At 44.1% G+C, this 26,460-nt stretch overlaps 1 protein-coding gene and 1 pseudogene across 1 annotated transcript; both read left to right on the top strand.

The window, feature by feature from the left end:
• Positions 1 to 2,818: 2,818 nt before the first annotated feature.
• On the top strand, positions 2,819 to 12,261 carry LOC136478219 (uncharacterized). The gene is given in 26 exon segments (XM_066476576.1): positions 2,819 to 3,219; positions 3,308 to 3,456; positions 3,556 to 3,637; positions 3,771 to 4,186; positions 4,540 to 4,969; positions 5,079 to 5,302; positions 5,752 to 5,947; positions 6,047 to 6,189; positions 6,274 to 6,448; positions 6,563 to 6,616; positions 6,796 to 6,972; positions 7,798 to 7,910; positions 8,048 to 8,230; positions 8,876 to 8,933; positions 9,225 to 9,284; positions 9,388 to 9,429; positions 9,514 to 9,621; positions 9,623 to 9,645; positions 9,720 to 9,855; positions 9,940 to 10,017; positions 10,189 to 10,293; positions 10,295 to 10,306; positions 11,312 to 11,374; positions 11,457 to 11,498; positions 11,500 to 11,813; positions 12,063 to 12,261. Coding segments are annotated over 25 exon segments (3,375 nt in total). The 5' UTR covers positions 2,819 to 2,973; the 3' UTR covers positions 11,560 to 11,813; positions 12,063 to 12,261.
• Positions 12,262 to 17,481: 5,220 nt separating this feature from the next.
• On the top strand, positions 17,482 to 24,044 carry LOC136478220 (uncharacterized; annotated as a pseudogene).
• The last annotated feature ends 2,416 nt before the right edge of the window (positions 24,045 to 26,460 follow it).

Consider the following 26,460-nt stretch of genomic DNA (forward strand, 5'->3'; position numbering starts at 1 on the left):
CTTCAAGACATTACGACAAAAAGAACCCGGAACGATCCATATTCGAGCTCTTTTTAAAACTTCAACGAACAATCAGAGCAACTTCAAGACAAGATCCTCCAGCTCCTTGTTCCAAATAGCAAGAGGCTCGGGGGCTACAACTAGATGGATGTATTTTTTCTTCAAAAAGCACTCGCGACTCAAAGATCCCAAGAAGCGCTATAAGGTTTCACTCCAGAAAGCACTCGGATGACATTTTGTTCCTACTCAACAAGACTTGAAGGAGCAGAGCGAGACTTTCAGAGCTCAACCATGAAGTGCTCGGGGGCTTGTCGATGCGGGACCCATAGGATACCCCGCAAAGGACAGAGAAGATCTAGTCTAACTAGGATTCTTCCCCTGTAATCTTAGTAGTATAACTATTAAGCAATCCTACTAGGATATCTCATTATAAACCGACTAGGACTCTGGCCTCCTGACTATATAAAGGAGGGCAGGGCTCCTAAGACAGGGAGAACAATTGTACAACACAACACTTGAGAATCAATCCAACGCAAAGGCTAAGGCCGACTGGACGTAAGGTTATTACTCGATCTACGATCGAGGGCCTGAACCAGGATAAATCGACTGTGTCTTGCGTTAACCATCGTGTTCGGCATACGCCGAAGCCCGAACATACTGCCCCGGGTGCCCCCGTGGCAGGCTATCGGTGATAAAACATCGACAGATCCAAAGAAAAAAAAGTGCGTATTTTAAACGGCTCACTTTATACTAGCCTACTGTCTGCATGTGCCACGTACGCAAGCGTGGCAGTTGGCACATTGAGAATCCAACCCTTTGTTGCCACTAGCGGACTAGCCATCAGATCTTCAATCCTTCAGGGTATACCAGTCTACTGCCCACATGTGCCACGTACGCAGAATCCAACACATTTGTCAATTGTCATTAGTCATCAAACCTTCAATCCTTCGGGGACTCTTTAGGGCAGTCCCAATGGTGCATTGATGATGGTTTCTATCCTCATTAAATGACTTGCCATGTAGGCAAAACGCTGACATGGCAACGTAATTAATGAAGAAAGAGAGCAAAAATCATAGAAATGGTTTCTTCATGAAGAAACCAGGTCTACTCTTGACCCAATGCACCAAGAAACCATGAAATCGCCATTGGGGAGAAACCACCAGTTTCTAGAGAGCTCGTGTCGCACTCCCATTGGAGGAAAATATAGAGTTGGGAGAGAGAAAGAGAAAATAGTTATTACTCATAGAAACCATGGGTTGGAAAGCAGTACTTTTTTGGTGCGATATCCTATGTTATAGAAACTACTAGTTTCTTTTATTGGGACTGCCCTTAGAACACGCGAGAAAAAAATTTAGTGGACCCTTCATATTAGGTGGCAGGTTGGTGTGCCATTGACCAATGAAAGAGAGGAGATTGATGAAACCGGAGAGGTATCGCACTGCTAGGTGGACTCTTCATATTCGGTGGCACACTGGCGTGCCACATAGACGATTACAAAAGTGACCATGAACGTTACGACTCTGTTCGTTGGTTGGTTTCTGGGCTAATAAGCCCGACTAATGCTGGTTTGTTGTTAAAAGAAAACACTGTTGACTGAAAACCAACAAGCGAACACGCTGTATAGGACCTTGAGTGACTTGCTCCTTCTGGTGTCACGTTACAAATAGGTGACTTTTATAGTTGTATGAAGCCAACCATTTTAAATATTAACTACTAAATTTGTTTTAAAGGGTCGTTTGATATTTAAATAGAGCTTCTAGGGGCTCTGGCTTCATCTGCATTTGGTTCCAATAGGTTAAAAATGAACTAGTGAATGAAGGAGACAGCAGAGTTGGGTGTGGATGGTTAGTAGCATTAAAATAGTGCTATAGTAGAGCAGTTGGAGCCTCCTAGAGCCACACCAAATGAGTCCTAATTTTACTCTTAACAAGTAATGTAATTTGTGGTTAGAGCTTGAAATGATCAACTTCATAAAATTTTAAAACATTATTCCCTACATTTCTAAATTGTAAGTTGTTCTGACTTTTTTAGATATGTAGTTTAAAAATAATAGAAGTCGTGCTGACTTTTTTGATACATAGATATTAAAGAAAGTCAAAATAACTTACAGTTTGAAATGGAAGAAGTACTTACCTGTGATAGGAGAAAATATGTAACAATTTAAAAAGTTAGATTAGCATTTTAATGGTTCACATACTAGAGTAATGTTCAATGATGCAATTTAATACATGCATGTCATGATATATCCACGATATACCATTTGGCTGATTCATAACCATGATTTATATTATGATTTTGTTTTTGGCGATTGGTGATAGCATTATTGAGGATCTCGTTGCAACGAGCCACACAATCAGAAATCTGAATCACGGACTCATTCTTGTAATATTGTAGCAGCAACTTGCGATTGCATAATAAATTCACAGTGATACACGAACATAATAATCCTGTACAAATTAGCTGCACGTGACATCATGATTTGCCGTTCCAACCGTCAGGTATGGTACCAAAACTGGAATTCACCTAGCGATGCAGCACCAAACCTGTGTTCGAGTCCATCGGTGGTTGGACTAGCAGATGCTAATTTATTATGAGAAAAAAATACTATTAACTGACTGGTTTGGGAGCCCACGGGCCCAATGTTTCTACTAGCGTTGCAGCTAATGCAGGCGAAACCGTCTCGATCGGTTCGCCTAGTACCGGATCGGACGCAACGGCAGGCAGCATCTGCTCGATGGTGTTTTGCCTCCGACGCTAACCCGCCATCTGATCTTCTTCTGATCTTGAATTCTGAAGCAAAGATTTAAAACTGCCCTGGAAAAAAGGAGAGAAAAAACAAAGCCAAAAAAAACTGCTGCATCGCCCGCATCGCACCGGCCACCAGCCAACTCCCCATTCCTTCCAGATCTCCCCGCCCCGCATCTCGCCCGCCAGCGACCGGCGAGGGGGCGCGCGCCCGCCGCTGCCGCCGCGATGTACCTGGCGTACGGGTGGCCGCAGTCGATCCCGCTGGACCCGGACGACTCGGACCGCGTGGTCCTCCTCCGCTTGCTCGGCCGCCTCCTCCTCGCCGTCTGCCCGGCCTCGCTCCACCTCTGGTCCGCCGCGCAGCACCGGGTCCGCCTAGCCCGCTCCGACCGCTCCCCGGAGTCCCTCGCCGCCCACGGTCACAACGCGCACGCCGTGTGGAGCCCCGACGCCAAGACCGTCGCCGTCCTGGTCAGCCCACTTCCCCCTCCCGGACCACTTCGCTCGCTCCCGCCGCGAGCGGCAGACTCACCATGCTGTTTCTGTGTGCTGTGTGCAGACCTCTTCCTTCTACCTCTACGTTTACAAGGTTCAGCACTCGGGGAAGCAACTGATCGTCGGTGGCAAGCAGGTCCCGGGGCTTTGCCTGGCTAGTATATCCCTAATCATCACCGAGAAGGTTCCTCTCGCCAATGGCGTTGCTATAACGTACTGTGTTCGCCGCTCCTTAACTCTTCCTCTACATACAAAATGAGGTGCTCCACTACCGCAGGGGAGCTGACTTGTAAGTTTGATCTCGTGTTGCAGGAGTAATTTCGTGTGTGACAGCAAAAGCATGCTCCTCGGACTATCCAATGGGCATGTGCAGGTCGTGTCCTGGAACGCTGAGGTACATGGAAATGCATGCAACTTTTGTTTATTGTAAGTTACTGATTATTAGGTGCGAAATATAGGTCTGCTGTACCCGCTCTTCCTACTTGCTATGCTAAGTGTTGTCTATGTATTTTGTTGTTGCTTGCCAGTTCTCAGACAGCTTCAAGCTTGGTTGCTCTGTGTGTTCGTCTGAGAAACCTACTGCTGTCGTAGATGCGTTGGTGTTTGATCCTCCCAGTTTGCGAGAAAACTCTAACGCAAGGCCTGCTCCTTGCTGCACAGGCAATTCTTCTATTGTCCATGTTGAGCTGTCGGTGAAGCTAAGGTTGCTGGTTGCTTTGTACTCAGGCTGTCGCATTGCCCTCTGTACTATTGGTAAGAAGGGATTAAGGCAGCCTGGCGGCATCAGAGTGGAGAGATGGTTGGACACTGATGATGCGATGTGTACTTCTGTGGCTTCTGAGCAACAGATTCTTGCTGTCGGGTGCAGTAGAGGTGTTGTTGAATTATATGATCTGGCAGAAAACACGCGGCATATACGAACCATTTCGTTGTATGATTGGGGGTAAGTCTCGCATGGTATTTTATTGTTCACAAGCTATAGTAGCTGTTACATGGATACTTCTGTTTTTGACTGCCTAAATTTCTGGCAGTTGATTTCAAATCCCATGCTAATTTGTGAGACAACCCTGCCTGGCACTTTGTCTAGATAAAACATTTTTAGCATTATGTTGTTATCTTGTGTTTAGGCTTGGATCATTTCCTTTTCCCTAGAGTTGTCGATTGTTTAACATTTCGTGAACCTTCTGTGGTTAAGGTGTAACCATGCCAGTTCACACAGCTCTACTTTTTGGTTATTCTATTTTAAGCTGAGCTGTAACTACTCTTTTTCCTTCTTTTTTGGGTAAAAAATTGTAGGTATTCAGTGGAAGATACCGGTCCTGTTGCCTGTATATCTTGGACGCCTGACAATTGTGCTTTTGCAGTCGGGTGGAAATTTAGGGGACTTACTGTATGGTCTGTGTCTGGATGTCGGTTAATGTGTACTATTCGTCAAACTGGTTCAAATTCTGTCTCATCTCCAATGGTGAAACCTAGCGCTCTAAAATTTGAGCCTCTTATGGGAGGAACATCACACATTCAATGGGATGATAATGGATATAAGTTATTTGCTGTCGAAGAAAGCTTGTCAGAAAGGGTTCTTGCTTTCTCATTTGCCAAATGTTGCCTAAACAGAGGGCTTTCAGGCACAACATATTCCCATCAGGTTCTTTATGGGGAAGATCGAATCCTTTTGGTGCAACCGGATGATGCTGATGAACTGAAGATATTGCATCTTAATGTTCCAGTTAAGTGTTAACTTCTTTGCCTTTGATTTATTTGAGGGGTTAAAATGCTGCAACCTCTATTGTTTGATGATGCATTTTTATGATAATAATATATACTTTTCAAAGTAGGTTTCATACATTTCCCAGAACTGGCCAGTTCTACATGTGGTGGCAAGCAATGATGGGATGTACTTGGCAGTTGCTGGCTCTCACGGGCTAGTGCTATATGATTTGCGAAATAAAAGGTGGCGGTTTTTTGGTGATGTTACACAAGAGCAAAAGATCCAATGCAAAGGCCTATTGTGGCTGGGAAAAATTGTTATTGTGTGCAACTATGTTGAATCGTCAAACACGTGAGTTCTCACTTGTATACCATCTTCCTTGCTATTCCTATCTTGTAACTGACTTGGCCCCGTTTGGTGGAGCTTTGGTCAGCTTTGGCTCCAGCTCCTCAATGCACTGTAGCAAGGAGCCGTTTTTATCTCTCTTCTCAAAATGAGCTAGGAGCTGGTGAAGCCACTATTTTTGGCTTCAATAGCTCAGGCTCCTATGCGCACTGTAGCAAGGAGCGGGAACCGTTTGGAGCAGTGCCAAACGGGGACGAAGGCTCACCTTTTCTGGTTGAGCATGGGAGAAAGCTCGCAATATGGGAGTTTCTCGCATTGAACTGGTGTTCCTTGAAATACTAGCTGAACTGCATTTTTCTGCTTATATTTTTATCTCATTTATTAACTTAGGCCTCCACTGCCTTTCTAATTACAATATATTTTAGTCACAGACATGTTTCATTCTTTTGGCTCAGGTACGAGCTTCTCTTTTTCCCAAGATATCATCTTGATTATAGCTCTTTACTCTACCGGAAACCACTGCTTGGAAGGCCAATTGTCATGGATGTTTTCCAGGATTATATATTAGTTACTTACAGTCCATTTGATGTGCATATCTTCCATGTGATGATCTCGGGAGAATTGTCACCTGCTAGCAATCCAGTTTTACAGGTAATGTCCGTCGTGAAAGAAATTTGCAGCCCCTATTCAGAACTTGTTTCCAATTTTTCTCTGTGAATAGTTATTTTTATTCTTTGTACGGATGAACAGCTTTCAACAGTGCGAGAACTTTCAATCATGAGTCCGAAGAGCCCACCTGTTTCAATGTGCTTCATTCCTGAACAAAATGACAAAGGAGTGCTGAAAGGAGATACTAATGGATCCTCTGATCTTTTGTCGCAGCAACCATCAAGGTACTTTTCTCCCCCATAATGTTACACAATCCTTTTCTTCTTTGTCTTTATTATTGTTTTTTATTTATTTATTTATGATATCAGATGTTTGATCTTGCGGACCAATGGGGAGCTTTCTGTGCTTGACATGGATGATGGACATGAACATGCTCTCACAAATTCAATTGAACTCTTTTGGGTCACCTGTTCCCAATTTGAAGAGAAGGGTAGTCTTATCAAAGAGGTTTCATGGCTTGACTATGGTCATCGGGGTATGCAGGTTAGATTGATCTTATTATTTTGTACATAATCGCTTCACCATAGATGCCTCTTTTAGGGGATAGTTATTTTTCAAATATCCCTTTCTACCCTTTTATAGACATAGCTGTTGCAGGTGTGGTACCCATCACATGGAGCAGATCCTTTTAAGCAAGAGGATTTTTTGCAGGTATAAGTTTCTATCATGAGATAATTGTGAATATCCGTTTTAAGTTTTTCCACTTTTATGTGGAACTTGCTGCAGTCATAATATTTTCATATTCTGTTCCTTTTTTAAAAAAATTCGTTGAAGACTCATGATGATGATATTAACAGCTAGTTATAAATGCTTGTCATGTGATACTGTAGTTGGATCCGGAGCTTGAGTTTGATCGTGAGGTGTATCCTCTTGGTCTTCTTCCAAACGTTGGTGTGGTTGTTGGTGTTTCTCAGAGAATGTCCTTCTCAACTGCGGAGTTTCCATGCTTTGAGCCTTCACCTCAAGCCCAAACAATATTGCATTGTTTATTACGACATCTCCTTCAGGTAAATCACCTTCCATTTGTTGATTCTATATCTCACATTTCCATTTGTATTCTAAGATGCCATTTATCTAGTGAGAAAACAGTTGGTATTACAAAAGGCAATCTTGGTGGCTAAGTGCTTGTTGCCTCATGGCTCCTGTGTCTTTGACATAATTGGCAGTAGAGGTGCTGACGGGGTCTTAGGTGGGCTGGCGCCACAGAGTTGGTGCTGGTGTGTGCAGAGGAGTACTCGTTGGGTGCTGCCTGCTGGGGGGGGGGGGGACAACAGTGGCAGAACTTTTGTAGGAGACGTATCAAATGGTTGGAGGACATTGTGTTCCTGTTGGAGGGGAGTGCTAGGGGATTAGGCTTTGAGAGCATTAGGTTTTCTCTTTTTTTTAAAAAAAATGTTGATGTCAGCATATTTAGTATGAGCATCGTGCTGCTCCTTTGGAGCTGTGTAGAATTTGGATACCATTCAGCAAATTAGGCAGAGTGAAGGAATATTTTCATATAGTTTCGGGTTCTACTATTCATCTGCAGTAAGCTACTCCCTCCGTCCCTTTTTGTTGGTCGCTCGGGAACTGTGCTTGTGAGAGAAACACGCTTCCCAACCGACAGTTAATAAGGGACAGATGAGTATGTAGTAAGGCTATTTTCTTTTGACCCAGAATCCCAGATTGTTTACATCTAACATCTTAAAAAAAGTTGTTACATCATGACATTCTGTTCCTGATGGTGCTGTGCTTCACTGAGATCATTGCCTCAATTTTTGTTGACTTATTGGCGTAAAAACATTTTCTGATGCCTCTAAATTTAATTATCCTACGTTAATTGTTTAAATCAGAGGAACAAGATTGAAGAAGCTTTGCACTTGGCAAATTTGTCAGCAGAAAAGCCTCACTTCTCTCACTGTTTAGAGTGGCTTCTGTTTACAGTATTTGATGCAGATATATCAAGGTACTTTTTTTCTAGCTTGCTATATTCTGAAACAAAGGCAGTCTTCCATTGCTTTACAATGTTCCATCTATTATTTAGTGGCTTTGCTAGATGTGCTCTGGTAAGTTCTTTTTCCCTGACATATGTTTTAATTACAGGCCAAGTGCTTCAAAAAATCAGGCTTCACAAAAAGTTGATCCTCCCAAGAAATCTCTTCTTGAGAAAACTTGTGACCTGCTACGGAATTTTCCTGAATATATGGATGTTGTAGTCAGTGTTGCTAGGAAAACTGATGGTCGACACTGGGCTGATCTTTTCTCTGCAGCTGGACGATCCACAGAGTAAGTGTACATACAACCCTTCTATTTGAAATATGCATATTCCTTTAATTCACATCTTCAAAAGATAATGTTCTTTCAGTTTGTGCTGCTGTTCTGCTTGTAGTAATTACATAGACAGTATCAGCATGTTCCATCTTATAGTTATATCTGTGGTGTGTCTGTAGTTTGCATGTAGTTAGTTACATACCTGGCGCACCTCTCATAGTCGGTTCCCATCCATGCTTGTGATTCATATGTTAAGTCTGTTCACTTGTCCAAAAAAAGAGGTTATTAAGACTAATTATCATGAATCATTAGTGTAGTAAGATCTGTTAATAGTTGCCTTTGAGAAAATTTAGAGATTTGTCTGGTTCCTTGTGTTTGAGAGGACAGAGATGCTGTTTTATTTCTGTTATCTTATTATCTGTCAGTTTTCTTCAACTTCTTGATTCTTTATTGATTGCTATAAGCATATGTAGAATTTAAGATTTATCACGCCCATGCATTTATTGATATACCAGAGCGTGAACAGAGTATGGTATCCCTAAACTGGGGTGAACATGAATTTGTTCAGACAAATATCTTTACTAACCGGCAGTATTTAAATTTGACAAAGATTTCAAATAAAGTATTTATGCTTTTAGTATGACCAAACTTTCATGATAGGATGTTTGAGGAATGCTTCCAACAGAGGTGGTACAGGACTGCTGCTTGCTACATACTGGTATGTAACTGCTGCGAGGTGTTACAGGTAAACCTTTATAGAATGTTTTGATGGCTATCCAATGCATATAATATGTTGTTATATTTTTGATACCTGCACTTTCGACCTCTTGTTTTTATTGCTTGCATTAATTGGTCCAATCCTGTATGGAGTTTGTTTATTACTTTTTGTAGTTTATGCATGAAGATAACATTATTGTTAGTCTTTTATTATGAATTATTATGGTCATTGTTAATTTTTTTATCATGAATTTCTGCTATAAGTAGCATTGCCAATGTTTTGCAATTATAGGTCATTGCTAAGCTGGAGGGCTCTGCAGTCAGCCAGTATTGTGCACTCCGTTTGCTACAAGTAATTCTCTTACGTCCACCATGTGGTGGTTTTAGCCATGGACATTAGTTGCCTCAGATGTTCCATCTCTAAGTCTCACTTCCATATGATTGTTGCTTTCCAGGCTACACTTGATGAGTCTTTGTATGAGCTTGCTGGGGAGTTGGTATGCTTCTTATGCTATATGTTGTTTGTTTTCCTATATTAGTATACTTCATTCAGATGAATAAGGGACTACCTTCATACTTAGGTTCGCTTCTTGCTAAGATCCGGAAGAGATTTTGAGAATGCCACTTCAGACTCCGAGAAGCTCTCTCCAAGATTTCTAGGCTATTTTCTGTTCCGTTCACCATATAAGCAGGCAATCTTCTGATTTGAAAAGGTACACCCTGTTCTTTACACTTAAAAAATGCTTCTGTTGGAAAATTTCTCATATGTATTTCTTTTGTTCGACAGTAACTCAATGAAAGAACTTAGTCCACATATTGCCTCTGTTATGAACATTCTAGAGCGCCATGCTAGCTATTTGATGTCTGGCAAGGAGCTTTCTAAACTCGTTGCTTTTGTCAAGGGGACTCAATTTGATCTTGTGGTGAGACTCTCGTCATTCATCGCCTTTAACGAATCTTATTGTCCAAAGCTGTTTGTAATCGATCTATGTTGTAACATCATGCAGGAATATCTACAACGAGAAAGGCAAGGGTCTGCTCGTCTGGAGAATTTTGCTTCTGCACTTGAACTGATTGGACAAAAGGTTCTGGTCAATTAATCACAGTTTTTATGATTATGCTTATCATTGTAAATTTATTGTATTTTGGTTGTTTCTCATGCCCCCTTTGGTCCATCCATATGAATAAAGTATTTTTTGGTTTCATCTGCTTCTTGAAACTTATTTATCATGTACATGTTGGTATTCTGATGACAGCTTCAAATGGATACACTGCAAAGCCGACTTGATGCAGAGTTCCTTCTAGCTCATATGTGTTCAGTCAAGTTTAAGGAATGGATCGTGGTGCTAGCTACTTTATTGCAGGCGTGCAGAGGTAAAACTTGTAGAGTTCTATTATTTTACATGGTTTGAAATATTGTACACAATACACATGTTAACTTTTCTTAATAATTCATTGATAAACTTGCTGCTAGTCTTTTCTATCTGGACTGCCCTCCCCCACAACACACTGAAAACCAAAAATTTCAATAGGTACTATCAGTATTTTATCCATCTGACATCAGAGTTCACTTTTCCACCCCTTCTACTACATGTGGCACTAGTAGATAAGTAGATAAATGGGGAGGCGCAGTGGAGGCAATGGATTTTGAGGTGGAATGGTGAGGTATCAGGGCCTCAGGGGTACCTTGCACCCTGCAGGATGGGAGATATGGATGACAAGGTGGAGGTTGGTAGTGGCAGAACTGCAGAAGCAGGCATTGCTGTGGCATGTGGTGTTGCCAATCGTTTGAACTTGATCCAATCATGTGTTATCTGTGCAAAATCTTTAGTGATGCCAGTGTTGCTATATCTTCAAGGTCCTGCTTGGATTAGGGGTTTGAAGACATTAATTTGAGTGGAACTTCCCAAAGAAATACCCCAATCCAAGCACCCCCTGCAGAGTTCATCTAATTCAACTAGAACTTCCATTACACAATTAGGAATATCGAGACAGACTATGTACATGTGACTTAAAAAAGGAACTCATAGCAGGATACTGACATGTGAAAGAATCCACTACAAACTTCTAGATGGCAAATATCAATTTCTGCAAATAACATCCTAGCTTCTTATGTTTTTACCAAAATGGAAAATAAGATGACATTATTCCCTATTTTAAGTAGGTATATATGATCCTAAGACAGTGAAGCTAGTTTATCCCAGTTGATGTACTATTTGACATTGTATAAGTCTGGATGCTATTCTGACCTATGAGAATATCATCTTTTTTAATTTAGTTTTGAAGGTACAACTATTTAGAGGGGTTTCTTTTGATGTGAATTATTTAGTTGAGCAAAACACTCATCCTTGCTGCTGTGATGTATTTTTGCTTCCTTAGGTTTTGGTGGATCTCTTTCGGCATGATTTGCGATTGTGGAAAGCATATAGCATTACTCTACAGGTTAGTGGCCAAGGTTTTTTTTTTTTTTGATTTATGAACTTTTTAGGTCTCTCTAACATGGTTACAATCATCCTTGATGCAGTCACATGATGTATTCAGAGAATATCTTGACCTTCTTAATATCCTTGGAGGAGCAGCTTTCGTCTGTCTCTGATCTTACATTGCAAAATGGACCATTGTCATGAATGCTGGATGACGACACTGATTGAAAAAACAGCTGAATGCAGGCGTTTTGGCCATGAGTTAATTAACACATACAGTTAGATGAGAACAGTGGTGGGACCGGGAATCTGATGTAAATAGATTATTCAGGGGTTTTTCCCTTCGAGCAACACCCCAGAGGCGCTATGGCAGCTTTTTGTGCAGTGATCAGCTAAGCACCTATTGTTGTATCATTAGTTTATTGCAGCGGAGTTGAGTGTGCATTCTTCGCCTTACTGTAAGTATGTGTGCTGCACTCCTTAAAATTGTAAAGCATATACCAATTTTGAGCAGCAAGTTGTTTTCTCTGTTCCATAGAATCGTGTTTAAAGCTAGAAGCTAGAACATGTAGATAGTCCTCACCTGATGTTTGTAGACTCTTGAGATATTATTAAAACTGACACTATGAGGTTCTTTTAATTGCATTTATACATGCCATACTGATGTTTTTACTTTGGGCAATTAATGGATATACCCTAACCTGCAGGAGGAATTTATACAGTGGATGGGGTTGCCTTCCGCTGCCCTTTGGCAGGTTAGTAAAGTGTACCCTGGAGGCAAGTTAACATTTGAAGTGTTTTCTACAGCTATAGGAAATGTATTTTACTTCTACTGTAGGTACATCGGCAACCATGTATATTTATTTTTGACAGCATACTAGTCGTTCATCCACAACGTGTTGCACATGTCTAGCCTCTCCATTGCAAGGGCGTACAAATATATCTATATATAAATCTGCACAATGCATGCACATGCACCAGAGTGTATCTGTATCGACCTTGAAAGGTTTGGTACAAAGTCTGAAAAAGGGTATACATTGCTGTCCATCACTGTCATATTTACTGCTGTCGCAATTTGTAGTAGACTGTTTACTTATGTGCGTCATGGCCAGATGCACCCTTCGCTGTATGAATGAATAATCGCCAACATGGGCAGCTCGTGGTGATGTAGCCATGTAGGTCCCCGCTGATGCCCGAAGGAGTTAATTAGGAGTGCAACAAGTAGTTTGGTGGTTTTCTTTTCCTTGTCATGGTGACCATGCCGCCAGGACTCCGAATCATCGCCGCGTCGGTTGCGCAATTTGCACGCTCGCGGACTTGCAGTTGGGGCTCGCCACTTGCCCACTTTTCCTGTCGTGGGCTCGTGAAGTCGTGAGGGCAGAAGGCATGGTGCCTGATGCGGTGCCGTTTTCGGTTCTTTTCCTGGTACTGCCAGAAACCGGAGAATTCCCTTGGGATAGGCAATTCGATGGCGAGAGGCGGCAGCAGTGGCGAACGGGCGGCGCCGTGCTAACATTTACTGGTAGGTGCGTGTCACACGGGGAAGGGAAGGGAAGGGAAGGACCGATCTGTATGTAAAGCCTAAAGCGGCGGTACTGGCAGGGCAAGCAGCAGCGAAGACGCAGCTAGGCGTTCTCGTGCAGTAGTAAGAGTCAATTGGAAGGAATCGTGACTCGCGAGCCCGTCAGCCGTCCATTGGAGCATCTTTCGCTGCAGCCACCGGAAGTCGAAGCCGTCGCTGTCATCCTCCTGGACGGCTGGACCTGGAGACTGGAGTGACTGAGTGAGCGAGCGCGCTCCATCTCTATGGAGCGGAGCCCGCCAAAGTTGGACGAGCCCGAGCGAGTGGCGCCTGTCGCGAGCCCCAGAGACCTGGCTGAGGAGTGAGGTCCCCCCCGGCCACCGGCCAGGGGGCGGCGGCCAAGGGAGACGTGTGACAGTTGATGGCAACAGCCCCATCGCGGAAGCGTCCACGCTGGCCGCCCAATCTGCGACTGCGACGCGACACGATACGCCCCGCTGGCTATTCTCGGACAGCGAGGCCCCGACGCGACCGCCCGGCACCAGCACAGGCACAGCAAGGAAGCCAGAACTGGAACGAGCCGAGCGCCCGGAGGCCGCGCAGGCCGCATGTGCCCATGTCACCATGTGGTGGTGGTGCGGTGCCCGGCCGTCGTCCCGTGCTGCACTGCTGGCCCTGCGGCCCTACCTGTGCGAATAGTCCCCGGCTCCCCGCCCCGCACGATTTCCGTGACCTCGGGCGTGCGCGTGCGGCGCCAACGGCGCCTGCCTTCCCCGCCTAGCATCAGCTTGCGGCTCCGCGAAGGCAACTAGGGGCCACACGCGGATGCTGCGCCGCGCGGGGAGAGCCACACCACACGCACGCATGGCCACGGTTGGCTTGGTTCGGCTGGCGCCCGAACGCGCAAGGGGTATGGCGGGACGCGCCCGCGGACCGGCCGTTGGGGGAGGAGTGATTGGATTGGATCCGGAGATGCAATCCGATCCCCGGGGACGGCGTTTTGTTTTTGTTTTTGTCGCGTGCTGCCCTGTTTTTGTGCGCGGGACGCGAGAGCCGCGGCGAGAAAGCAACCGCCGGCGGCAATGGCTGCGTGGCGTCGGTTTTTTTTTTCTTCTTTCCTTGATGAGGGGCGGGGGCGGCTGATGCTGATACAGGCACGCATATAGCAATCCTGATGGCCACCTTGATGTACGTGCCATTAATCCTTGTACCGTGTGACGTAGACCGGTGAACATACACGGAATGATTTTTTTTTTCCTTTTGCGAGAAAACATACACGGAATGATTGGGGGTGTAGGGAGTACGTGTCGACGATCGGTCGGCGGGGTCGAGTCGACGGAAGGCGTACAAGGTGGAATGTGCTAGCGACCTAGCTGCATTGCTTGCTGAGTTTAGGACTCTTCACGTTTTACGGCACCAAGGTAGACCAAGGCAGCAAAGGCAAAAACGTACGTAATGGGCTTTTAGAGTAGTGTTCTTTATTAATATAAATCCGGGCGACGATTATCCCCACTAGTCCCTACTGACGATAATGTGAACAGTGCAGTTTTAGGGGAGTGTGACGGAGCATCCTGATCTAGTGCGTCTATGGCCGTGTTTGGCCGGGCTCCGGCTCCGGCGGAGCCACTTCTGCCCGTCGATCAGCCGAAGCCCTTTTGTACTTACGGAGGAGGAGCCCGGATTTGTGGCTTCGCAGCTCCGGCTCCGGCTCCCACAACGGAGCACCGCGGGCGGAGCCCAGCCAAACACGGCCTATGTGTCATGTATATGACAGGGCACCCCGAGCCGTGATGTATATAAACATGCTACCGCAAAGTGCCAATTACAAAAATAGCTCATCCATCTTATCCGGCCTGCACAAGCAGCACGTCACTGCCTCGCTGGGCGACTCATGCAGATACATGCAAGCTCCACTAGTCCACTAGATTAGACCTTGTTAACTTCATTCCCTATCGTTCTGTCGTTAAAGGACGGAGTTTTATTCAACGTCATCTGCCCCTGGCGCCACGCAATGTACGACAAAATGGCAACAGGCTCGACCACCTTTTATATCATGCATGGCCTAGAATTTTATTTTAATTTCCTACCCTTTTCGGCACAAACCTAACTAATTAAGTGGTAGCGCTACGTACTAGCCAGTGTGCTAGCCTGCTCACATCCCCTTCTCTTTTTCTTGTTTGCGAGAATAGCCTGCTCACGTCTCTTAACGCCGATCCTCGATCAGGAATATATTCTTGGCTATGTTTGGTTTTCCAGAATTCTGGTACATATATATGGTTTTGATTCTTCTCCTTTAGAGCACAGCACTGACGTTTGTCTGCTCTTTTGCATTATTGCAAGTACCTATTGGTGTCACCTTTGGCCTTTGCGTGCCAGTTTTTCGTGCAGAATATGTGGAGCATATCTGCGATAACGTTGAGCTAGCGCTGACCTACAATGACTTGTGAAAAGCTTTTTCAGAAGTACTATTCAATCCTAGTCAAATACAAAGTTTAGTTGGATCTGGGTGCAAGAGGGTAAAAGGACTGTGTTGTCCATCCATCTTAACTAGAGTCGATGTAGGGAGTGCTCCAATATAGGTGCAAAGTGTGTTGCATTAAGAATGAATTAAGAAGTTGTATATTGAACGTATATCATAAATTTGTTGCCGATGCATTTGGTAGAACTTATATTTTAGGTATTGAATCAAGTACACTTCATCTGTCTGAATTATAATTGGTTTAAACCTTTTCTGGATATATAACTTTTGCTATGTATTTAGATGCACATTATGCCTAAATGACTTAGTGCTTTATGCACATCTCACCATTATAAGTCGTTTTAACTTTTCTAGATGCATAGTTTTTCGTATGCATCTAAATACACATTATGTCTAAACTACTTAGCGCTTCTCCGCTAGAGCCGGTGCCGAAGCCGGAGAAGTCTCAAAAATTAGTTCCTCCTCTGCACACTATATATAAACGGCTCGGGCTTCTCTTAATTACACAAAAAAAGAAACCTAGCGTTCTCTTCGTGTGTATGGTATGGCTCCTCTGCTGAAACTATTGTCGAAGCTAGAGCCACATCAAACAAGTACGTCCTTACAATTTGGAATGAAGAAAGTGTGTATCTTAAAAATTGATCCAATGATATTAAGCAGTACTCCCGGTCTGATTTCCAAGTATTCAAAGAGATATGGAAAAAGAGATAGGTAGCTGAAAACGTTGATGCTACACCTCCCGGTCTCATTTCCGAGTCATATATTTTAAATCTATTAGCTGGATAGCGTACGAGGATTAAATAGACGATGTGAGCAAGTCCAACGACAATATATAGTCCGTCAAACACTCCAATGCAAACTCAATAATAATGACGCATCGTGGCACGTTACTACGGGTTCCATATATAACACTATCACATATGGTTTTGATTCTTCACTAAGAGCATATTACTGACGTTTGTACGCTCTCTTTAGCATCGCTGGGCATATTTGGTATCATATTTGCTTTTTTCTTTGTGATGAGTAGTCATAGGGGTATATTTCAAGCACATCTTATGGTATCCTTGACTTTGAGTGCGCCATCCTATAGGGACTTATGTCACCTTCTGTTAGATATTATATATCTTTAATTATAATCAAAAGTATCAATAGCATTCCATGAAACATGGAAAGGAATCTTCCAATCTATTTTCATGTCACAAATTTGTTTTTGGCCGGACTGAGATAGGCCTCCATTTTGTGAGAACAAGCATTTGACGACCATTAATATTTCTTTTATTAATGCATGATTTTATTGTTAGTGTCAACTTACCTATGATTACAATTTTGTATCACATACTCACTCCGCCCTAAGATATAAGGGATCCATATTTCAAAATTTGAACTAAAAATACAAGGTACATTGGGTCACCCAAAACAGCAAGCCAGTATTTAAGCAAAAAGAAAAAAAGAAAAAAAGAAAAAAAGACTACTCTCACTATCCTAATAGTAAGGGGTGAGATAGTCTTTTGTCAGACTCCTTGTTTTATCTAAAAATCAATTGGATACCTTGTAGGACGGAGAAAGAGTAAATAACAAACAACATATGGCTAGAACAATTGTTGGTTAAAGAATCATGTCCTAATGAAACACATCATGCCTATTAATTAAGCTTAAGCAAATAGAGTAATGAACCATGGATAATGGATTTATATCTACCTATCTATATCTATATATATTTCTTATAATAATCTTACACTCCATTAGAACTTTATCTATACATATAAGCTATCAGCATCAACAGCTCGCTAGCGATTTGTAGCACCTATTCATATAAGATATCCAGTTAACACGACGCATTATACATTATCTATTAATATGTGGATGCACAATCAATCTAGATACACTAGATAGGCGCTGTGAGTCATATGGCTAACTACTAGAGAGTATAAACACAGTGAGACACTTGACTCAGTCGTGACGACGCATGGGCATCGGCGTACGTGACTGGTTCCATACGCGTGCGTGTGCCGCCGTAGTACCCAGCCGCCCAGGCAAGCGACCAGCCGAGCCGAGCCGCACGAACCCCCCGGCGTCGGGAGATAAAATCGGGAGCAGCCTAACAGAAAGGAAAGCCGCGTGTCCTCCCAGCCACTGCCACCCTCCCCCACCTCTGTCGACCCCACCCGACACCGCGCGCACCGCCTCCCGCCCCCAAACCGGCGCCGACGAGCCCCAGCGCCCAATGGCGGCGGCCTTCCTCGCCCTGGACCTGGAGCCCCGCGTGACATGATCCCTGGCCCCCCCGAGGAGGGGAATATCCGGGCGCGCGCGCGCACCCCCGCACCACACCCCAGCCAGAGCCCGCCCACACCCCCCCAATCCTCGCCTTCCCCACCTCAAATCCTTCTCGACTCCTCCTCCTCCGTCTCTCTTCTCTCCTCCTCCGCAGCCTCGTCCGCCACCCGGCGGCCGCAATTGGCTGCTCGTGCTCGCGTGGCCCCGGATCGCCGCCAGGTGCTCTATCTCTCTCGCGTGGATTCTCTGAATTGTTTCATGCTCATCAGTCCTTTTGTTTTGTTCTTCTTCCGCGTCTGTTCGTTCGTTCGTTTTGGCCCTTCCCCTTACTCCGGGGGAATTCAGGAGGGGTTGCTTTTGGTACCGGGTGGCGGTTCGAGATTTTAGCGGGAGGGGGTGGGTCGAGATTCGTGGGAGTCGTGGCATGCGGTTCCGCAGCTCCGCTCGAGGTGCTCCAGCGAAGATTGCTGAAGCTCATTCCATGATTATTTTGGGAGTCGGATCGCAAGCCTTTGATTTCAGCACTCGTGCGTTAGCCTTGCTTGGCCCTTGTCATGGAAAGTTGTTTTGTTCATCATGCATCAGCTTCGTTTCTTACGTATCTGGATTGTTGTTGGAACTTAGGTCATTATTTGTGATCAGTGAAGGCCCAACCTGTGTGGGATCAAAGGTGTGGGCTTTCCCTTCTCGACAGCAGATGACCTCTGCATTTGTTTTTTTTGAATCCTTTATTTTTGGTGGTCCTTGTTTTTTTGGAAAATCGTTGGAGAACTGGGTCTCCGGTAGCGGTAGGATTTTTCTGAGGTGCTATTGGATGGACTTCGTGTGCAAAATAAAGTACTCCTATATATGTGGTAATAACTGTGTGATTTGGTAACGGAGCTTCGTGTAGATCACTTACCTGTGTGATGGAGATGCACACTTCACTTTTTTCCTGCCTTCCTTTAATGCATTAATAACTGTTTCTTTGCCCCCTTTCAACAGGAAGTGACTAATTGGTGGTGCGCATAGGACTTGCTGGATTTCAGTTGTCTGATATACTCAGGACTCAGTGCTGATCAAGTGAACCTATTCACTTCAACTTGGTTTCAGTCTCACACAAGTATGGCGCCCTCTGCCGCAGCCCCGGTCGGCTCTGAGGCTGAGGGGGCACCACGCATGGCCAAGTTCCTCTGCAGCTTTGGAGGCAGTATCCTTCCCCGACCACTCGATGGCTTGTCTTCGATATGTTGGCGGTGAGACAAGGATTGTCATGTTGCCGCGTGACATATCATATGCTGACCTAGCTGCACGGATGAGAGAGCTCTACAAGGATGCTGACATCATCAAATACCAGCAACCTGATGAGGATCTGGATGCGCTGGTCTCGGTTGTGAACGACGACGATGTGGTGAACATGATGGAGGAGTATGACAAGGTCATTGCCACAGGGGAGGCGTTCACTCGGCTCAGGATCTTCTTATTTTCTCAGCATTTGGATGATGATGCTGCATCAGTGGCCGTGCATTACAATGTAGACGAGCAGGGAAACAGAGAGGAGGTATGTAGATGCGCTCAACAGCCTTGGTGATGTTAGGTCACCTTCCTCCCCTGTATCTGTGGAGCAGCTTTTTGGCATTGGAGGCAATGATTCAGGAATTCCAGATTTTGCTGGCTTGAGACATTTGAATGTCCCTCGTCCATCACATAGTCAGAGGTATGGAGAGATGGATTCCCCTTGGAGCCCTGCATATGTCTCACCAGGCCAGTACGGAGTGCATGATCCAAGGGATTTTCCAATTTCACCATCATCTGCAAGGTTCCAAGTAGGAGCGGAGGATTTTGATGAGAGGATTCCTGACGACTTTGTAAGGCAGTCACCAAAATATCGGCATTATGAGGCCCAGTCACCATCACATATGGATAATTTAGTCTGGCTTCCACCTGGTGCTGTAATTCAGCAAAATGCAGGCTTTCCTGGTAATTTGAGCCGGTCCAACAATTTTTTGGATGGGAACAGTGGATGTGATCACTGCCGTTCACCATTCCAGAAGGGTCAAGGTTCAGTGAGTGATCCTATCTATATGAATCCTCGTTGGACTCGGCCAGTCCAACAACATTTTGACCAAGCAAGCATGATTAATGATTATCCAAGTCACCATGCTAGTTCTTGTTCAGATTACTGCCGCCCTGGTGAGCATTATGTGGGAGGTCAAGATGTTAGATTGGAAAATGGTGTTTATGTTAAAGAGCAAAATGATGGTCATCCTTCCGTGTTTTATAATGAGTCACATCCTCACGATAGAGTCTGGCATGCGCATACCAACCAAAGTCATCAGCGGTATGAGGATCCAAGGCTGCATCATCCTGCTAATGGTAGAGTGATCGAGCCATACATTGTCGATGCCAACTCTGTAAATTCAGCATTTGCACCAAACAAAGTATATGAAATGCATTCAGCATCTCTTGGTCGTTCTAGCCATGAAAGTCCTCACTATTTTCATGGTAGCAGTGAGCTCATAAATGACACGTATCACAACCAACAAGTTGGAGGCAGTGGGTCGTATGTGCAGCCAGCAGGGTTTGAAGAATCCCCTGGTCAGCATTACAACCACTCTTCGGCCTATGGTGCAGATTCCTTTTACCAAATGCAGCAGAATTTGCCACCCATTCAGTCTCTGAGGAGGAGAGCGAACAGCCCTGTTCACACTGCCTCACCATATGATTCCCCACACCTGCCAATACCAAATGGGAGCATTAACATGAACTTTGTTAGAAATACAGGTGATGTCAGTCCCAGGATACCAGGTCTACCTGGATATGATCGAATGCCAAACCCATGGACTCCTCCCAATGGCAACATACCATATAGAGTTGTTGGGCATGATGTTCCTGCTGCCATGGAAAACACTAGTGCTTTAGGTCCTAGGTCTAATCCAACTGCTGCTCAGTATGTTCAGCCTTTTATTGCTCCTGGATCAATCCAGCATCAACCTGGAGCTCCATTGTGGGAGGTTCATCCTGAAAGAGCATACCCTGAACCCATGCCGGCTGATAGCAAAGTAGCTGTTTCTGCATTGCCCCTCACTGATCAATTATCCAGGTTGGATGCAAACACAATGAAGAAACTTGAAGGTCCGGATGATGTTAACTCTACTCGAAATGTGAATGAAACAACTCCTTTGCATGCTGTGAATGAACCAAGTACCTTACCCCACCATGTTGGAGCTGTACATGAAGTCGATCCTAAGCAGGAGAAGCCAACCAAACATGAAAGCAGGCAAAAGCAACATGAAGCTGGGGCTACAGCACTGCAGGAATGTGGGGATATTTCAGAGGATAGATTGAATTTCCTTCCTGAATTAATTGCCTCTGTTAAAAAGGCAGCACTGGAAGATGCTGCTGAGACACAAATAGCCCAATCAGATGCTAATGCTGCTGTTTCACCTGTTCCTGATGATGACGATAATGGAAAGAAGTTGGATGAGGCAACTGCTGGTGTAAGTAATGCTTCAAGGTTGAGTATTATAACTACTAAACTACAAATGGTCTCCACTCAAATCGTTTTGTTTTGCAGAATACCGATGCAAATCAGGACTCTGATTTGCAAGGAAGCCTTGATCGGCAGAAGAGCTCCAAGATTGAGTCCACAACTGCTGAAGCTGAAGCTTTGTCAAAAGGACTACAGGTATGTTTGGTGATCTCTTTTTGTGTAGTACTGTTTGAATTTTACCTTATGTTGCATTTATAATCTGTATGGATCATGCAGACTATACAAAATGATGATTTGGAGGAAATTAGAGAGCTGGGTTCAGGTACTTATGGGGCGGTCTATCATGGTAAATGGAGGGGATGTGATGTTGCTATTAAAAGAATAAAAGCAAGTTGCTTTGCTGGAAGACCATCTGAGAGAGAGCGTTTGGTACGTTTAATTTGCTTTGTTGATAGGTCCCTCAAATTTAGATTTTGTGCTTTCAAATGTTTGCACTGACCTTACATTACTGGTTCATCAAAGTCCTTGACAGTATTCTGAACAATATTTTGAGTTATTCAACTAGGCTGAGGAGAAAGTAAATTTGAACTTATGCTTCTGTGCAAAATGATTATAGTTCAGCTTTATCTAATTTTTGCAGATTGCGGATTTCTGGAAAGAAGCTCTGATCCTAAGCTCACTTCATCATCCAAATGTGGTTTCATTTTATGGTGTAGTTCGTGATGGTCCAGATGGAAGCTTAGCAACTGTTACTGAGTTTATGGTCAATGGGTCTCTCAAACAGTTCCTGAGGAAAAAAGACAGGTACTAGATTTCTTAATTCAAGAAATAAGAATATATTTGATCTTTTATTTCTCCTTTATCAAACTCTAAAATAAAGCACTTGTGCAGGACAATAGATCGTCGGAAGAGAGTAATATTAGCCATGGATGCTGCATTTGGCATGGAGTATTTGCACGGGAAGAATATAGTCCATTTTGACCTGAAGTGTGAGAATCTACTGGTGAACATGAGGGATCCGCAGCGACCAATCTGCAAGGTTTGATCCCTTCCCCAGCCTTTCCCTTTACTGCTTTATCTTTCTGGGGAATTCTTGTGGCAATGGTGGATATCTTCTCCTGACTTTTCCCCAACTCAAATACTTTCTGATCAGATCGGTGATCTCGGACTATCTAAGGTTAAACAACATACTTTGGTATCTGGTGGTGTTAGAGGAACCTTACCATGGATGGCACCAGAGCTTCTGAGTGGGAAAAGTAATATGGTGTCAGAGAAGGTAAGACTGCTTTGTCTTGTAAGTACATTAATTAGACCATATTAAACAATGCCCCACTTTTTTGTATTCTGAAAAAAACTATTTTTATGTATCTTGTAGATCGACGTCTATTCGTTTGGAATTGTCATGTGGGAGCTGCTTACTGGGGAAGAGCCATACTCTGATATGCGTGCTGCTGGAATTATTGGTAATGTCAAGTTCCCTATAGTAATGTAGAATGCTATGCCTTGATCTGTTATGACACTTTCCACCACGTTTCGACATTATGTTTTGGTATATCTTAGTTATAATAATTTGTGGACTTCAGAACTGTGAACAGATGTTCAGTGAAAGTTATCTTCTAGAATTTACTTGCGTTTGGATTTGGATGCAGCTTTGAAAGAATAAATAAGGCCAAGCTAATAAAAAAGAAGGTGGGATGTATAGTGGACATATAAATGGGTCAGTTGTAAGTCCCCAGATGTCTAGAGTAGTGAAGGTGGGACATATAATTAAATAGTGGACTTCAATACAAAGCCAGATTAATGTAGTTGGCGCTGTACCTTGAATCGGGTTATTGCAACTGCAATGATGATGAAGGTTCAAGGATTTGACAATGTGTATGGTGTAGTTATGTAGTTGCACTTGCAGAATTTGTTTTCTTTTTTGGATTTTCCTGTGATAGCATGACTTTTTCTCTCTTTGCATAGTAACATTGGACAAGCCAATGACAATTTGGTAGCTGTGGATTTGCCCTACATTGTGCTGCGTCATGTTCAGTACAGATATAATACAGATAGGGGATTTATGTTGAGTTTTTTGAATCTTTGTCATAAATATATCGCCGAGGCTTGCTATTATGTCAGAGAAGTGATTTCATTGCAATGCATTTTTCTAGGGGGCATTGTAAACGATTCCCTACGTCCTCAAATCCCTTCGTGGTGTGATCCTGAGTGGAAGGGGTTGATGGAAAGCTGTTGGTCCAGTGATCCAGCTGAGAGACCGTCCTTCACTGATATATCTCAAAGGTTGAGGAAAATGGCCGCTGCAATGAATGTGAAGTAAAGGTTCGGAAGCCATAAAGGGGTCATGTAAGTGTTCCCAGATCCAATATAGTGATTACAAGAGGAGGGCAGAGTTCAAACTGGATTATTTTGAGTAAATATGTTTCAAATGTCTTGGCAGCATCTCAGTTTACCCTACTCCGAGTGATTATGTATCAAGTGCTTACTTCATGGAAGAAAATTTATGTCATGGAGATTCCAAAGCATGTTTAATGTGAGTCAGCTATTGGGTTTGTTTATTCCTTGTATGACCCACTAGTAAAAACTGATGTTTCTGTTACCTGTTTCAGGATTTTTTTTTAATCCTGGAGTAAACCGGCTATCATTTGCCTTCCGTCGAAAACAAGTATGCTATATAGCGTATTGTCTTGATGGGAACTGTTGGACTGTAATGTAAATAAGTTTTGACCTGCTTCGTGTTGCTGGCACGTATTAGATGTGCAAAGTAATAGGGCACGATCAAAGCTGGACACAGAGATCCTTTTTCCCCATACAAATTGTGTCCTAGGAGAGAAGGATCGAACACGACTAGAGCTATCCTTGTTCAGATTGTACATAGTCTAAAAATAATAGTATACTGTTTCCCCTGTATATATCATCACTTCCTATATTTGAATGCCTTGCATCGTCCTTGTTTCACCTCTGCATGTCTGGTTACAATGTATTCTCCTGTTTTGTTGAAACTTTTATCTTGTGGTTATGCCCAACCCCCATTTATTTGGAGGGAAAGTAGAGTAGTTTTACTGTTCAGTCCTAATCGATCAGGTAAAGCTACTGTCTATCCAAGGAGGCCATGGAGCCACGGTATCACTTGCATGCCATTGTTGTCCATTCTGTATGCAATTTGACTGGTAATTTTAAAGAGCTGTGGCAAGCATATGATTTTGCAGACATAATGGAGAAGGATGTTTAGGTAGCTCTGCTCCATGAATATATGGGCAGCGTGATGCCTGTCGCGTCCAACATTATGACTTTCTGAGATTCTCATTTGTTGGTGTCACTTACCTGCCAGTTTTGTTCTCCTCTTTTATGTAGGAATATCTGATTACAGTTTGATTAACAAGGATAGTTTCGCCACCCTATATATAATTGTGGCCTGGCCGGGCCAAAATTACAGTGTAGCCTAGTTATTAGTAGTAGGTAAGCTGTTTTGATCTGCATTATTGTTCAGAGCTCCTTGCACTTGTCTTCCCAATCAGACTGCTTAACTAATTACAGTGTAGCCTAGTTATTAGTAGTAGGTAAGCTGTTTTGATCTGCATTATTGTTCAGAGCTCCTTGCACTTGTCTTCCCAATCAGACTGCTTAACTTGACCTTGCAGGGACTCGTTGTCGTTGACATCTATTTGGATTTTGGAACCTGCTGTTCCTTGTGATCTTTACCAACACTATTGTACACCAGTATCTGAGCTATGATAGGCCATGCATGGTTCATATGGGGAACTTTAGGGTAGACGTGCCTTTCTCCTGTCTGATCATCACTCACTGATTAGCCTAAGCTAGCCTCGCAGGACCTGTCTAACAAAGAACAAAAGGACTCCAACTTGCTCACCAAACCGCACAATTAGCTGCCACTACTAACACTAAACTATCCCAGCACCAAATTGCAACTCAAAAGTCAAACACATTAACAAATGACACGGGCCGCCATTCGCCTTCCTCCTTCGTTCTCTCCCCCGTGTTGCGTTGCGCTAGCTGCTGAATCGATGAACTAACTGGATTATTGATGAACTGAATGCTTTGTTGCTTGATGATATGCCTGTTGTTTGTTGCCTGCCATGGTTTGTGCGCGTAGGTGACAAGTCAAAAGCCCCCCCCAGGACAGGGAAGAGGATCGGAGTTTGTGTGTCATTGTATTTGTATATATGGCGAATCATTGCAGGACCGATGGATGGACAGTAGTCACAGTAGGTGCGGCACGGTTTGGCCTCTTCTTCAGAGCTCAGGTACACACCAGCTAGGCTAGTTAGGGTTCGTGCAGGAGTATATATATAGTTGATTGGCCATTTGATTGACTGAATTTATTTATTTATTTTAATTTTGATTGACTGAATTTAGTGACTATTTGGTCTGTAATTTGTGTTCGATTGATTGATGATCGTTGCGGTGATGTTTTGCACGTACGCCTGCATTGGAAGGTATAAAGGCTCCTGGTCCAGGGAGGCTTGATGAGATTCAGAAAACTCGGACTTGAATAGTGAGGCATAGGTGGATCCGTTCCCTTGGTCGCTTCTGAAAAGACAGAATTCGACAGGGTGGCGAGCTAGCTAGAGAGCCCTGCCAGGCTTTTCTTTCTCCTCTCTGTGTCTGTGCTAGCCTAGCTATGGTGATGCATGCAACCACCAGAGCCTAGAGGAATCTCCAGCCCCAATGCAATGCAATGCAAGTGAGATTTCTGATTTCTCCGTCCGGCCAGCACGGTCCCGGCCGTCGCGACACAAGCCACCACCAACCACCCTTTTCATTCTAGGGTGGCAGCGCGCGGCGGCCACCTCGACATGCATCTGCTGATCTGATCTCCCTGTCGTCCTTTGCCACTCGCGTCACGGTGCAAAAGGAAGCAGCCTCTGGAGAAGCAGTGGAATTATTTAGTTTCTTGCAACCCCTGACGTCAAGCAGCTTACACTACCACTCCCAGCACCAACAGGTGTCCGCAGCAACCGCAAGTGCACTGGGATTCTGGGAATTCAGATGTCTTCAGAGAGAGCAGGAACGGTAACAGCCTAACAGGGCCGGCTGCTTTTTGAATTTTGATCTGTTCTTGCCGTGATAGCAACTGGTCTGGTCAAATCAGTAACGACGACCTTCAGGCTGAAGCAATTAGCGTCACCACTAATAACTAACTTTTGCTTTCCCATTCCCAGCTAGCGTTAAGAAATATCCTGCCGGTTAAATCCGGCACTGTGCTCAGACAGTGAAATGGGAGCTTATCTTTGTCGCCGTCGCCATATGACAGACCGGCCATATGTTTGCCTGCTAGCGTGACACAGGTATATCACATGAATGGAAGAACCACCCAACGGCATAGGGGCTCGT

Source organism: Miscanthus floridulus, chromosome 8, assembly GCF_019320115.1.
Source record: "Miscanthus floridulus cultivar M001 chromosome 8, ASM1932011v1, whole genome shotgun sequence".
Taxonomy (NCBI): domain Eukaryota; kingdom Viridiplantae; phylum Streptophyta; class Magnoliopsida; order Poales; family Poaceae; genus Miscanthus; species Miscanthus floridulus.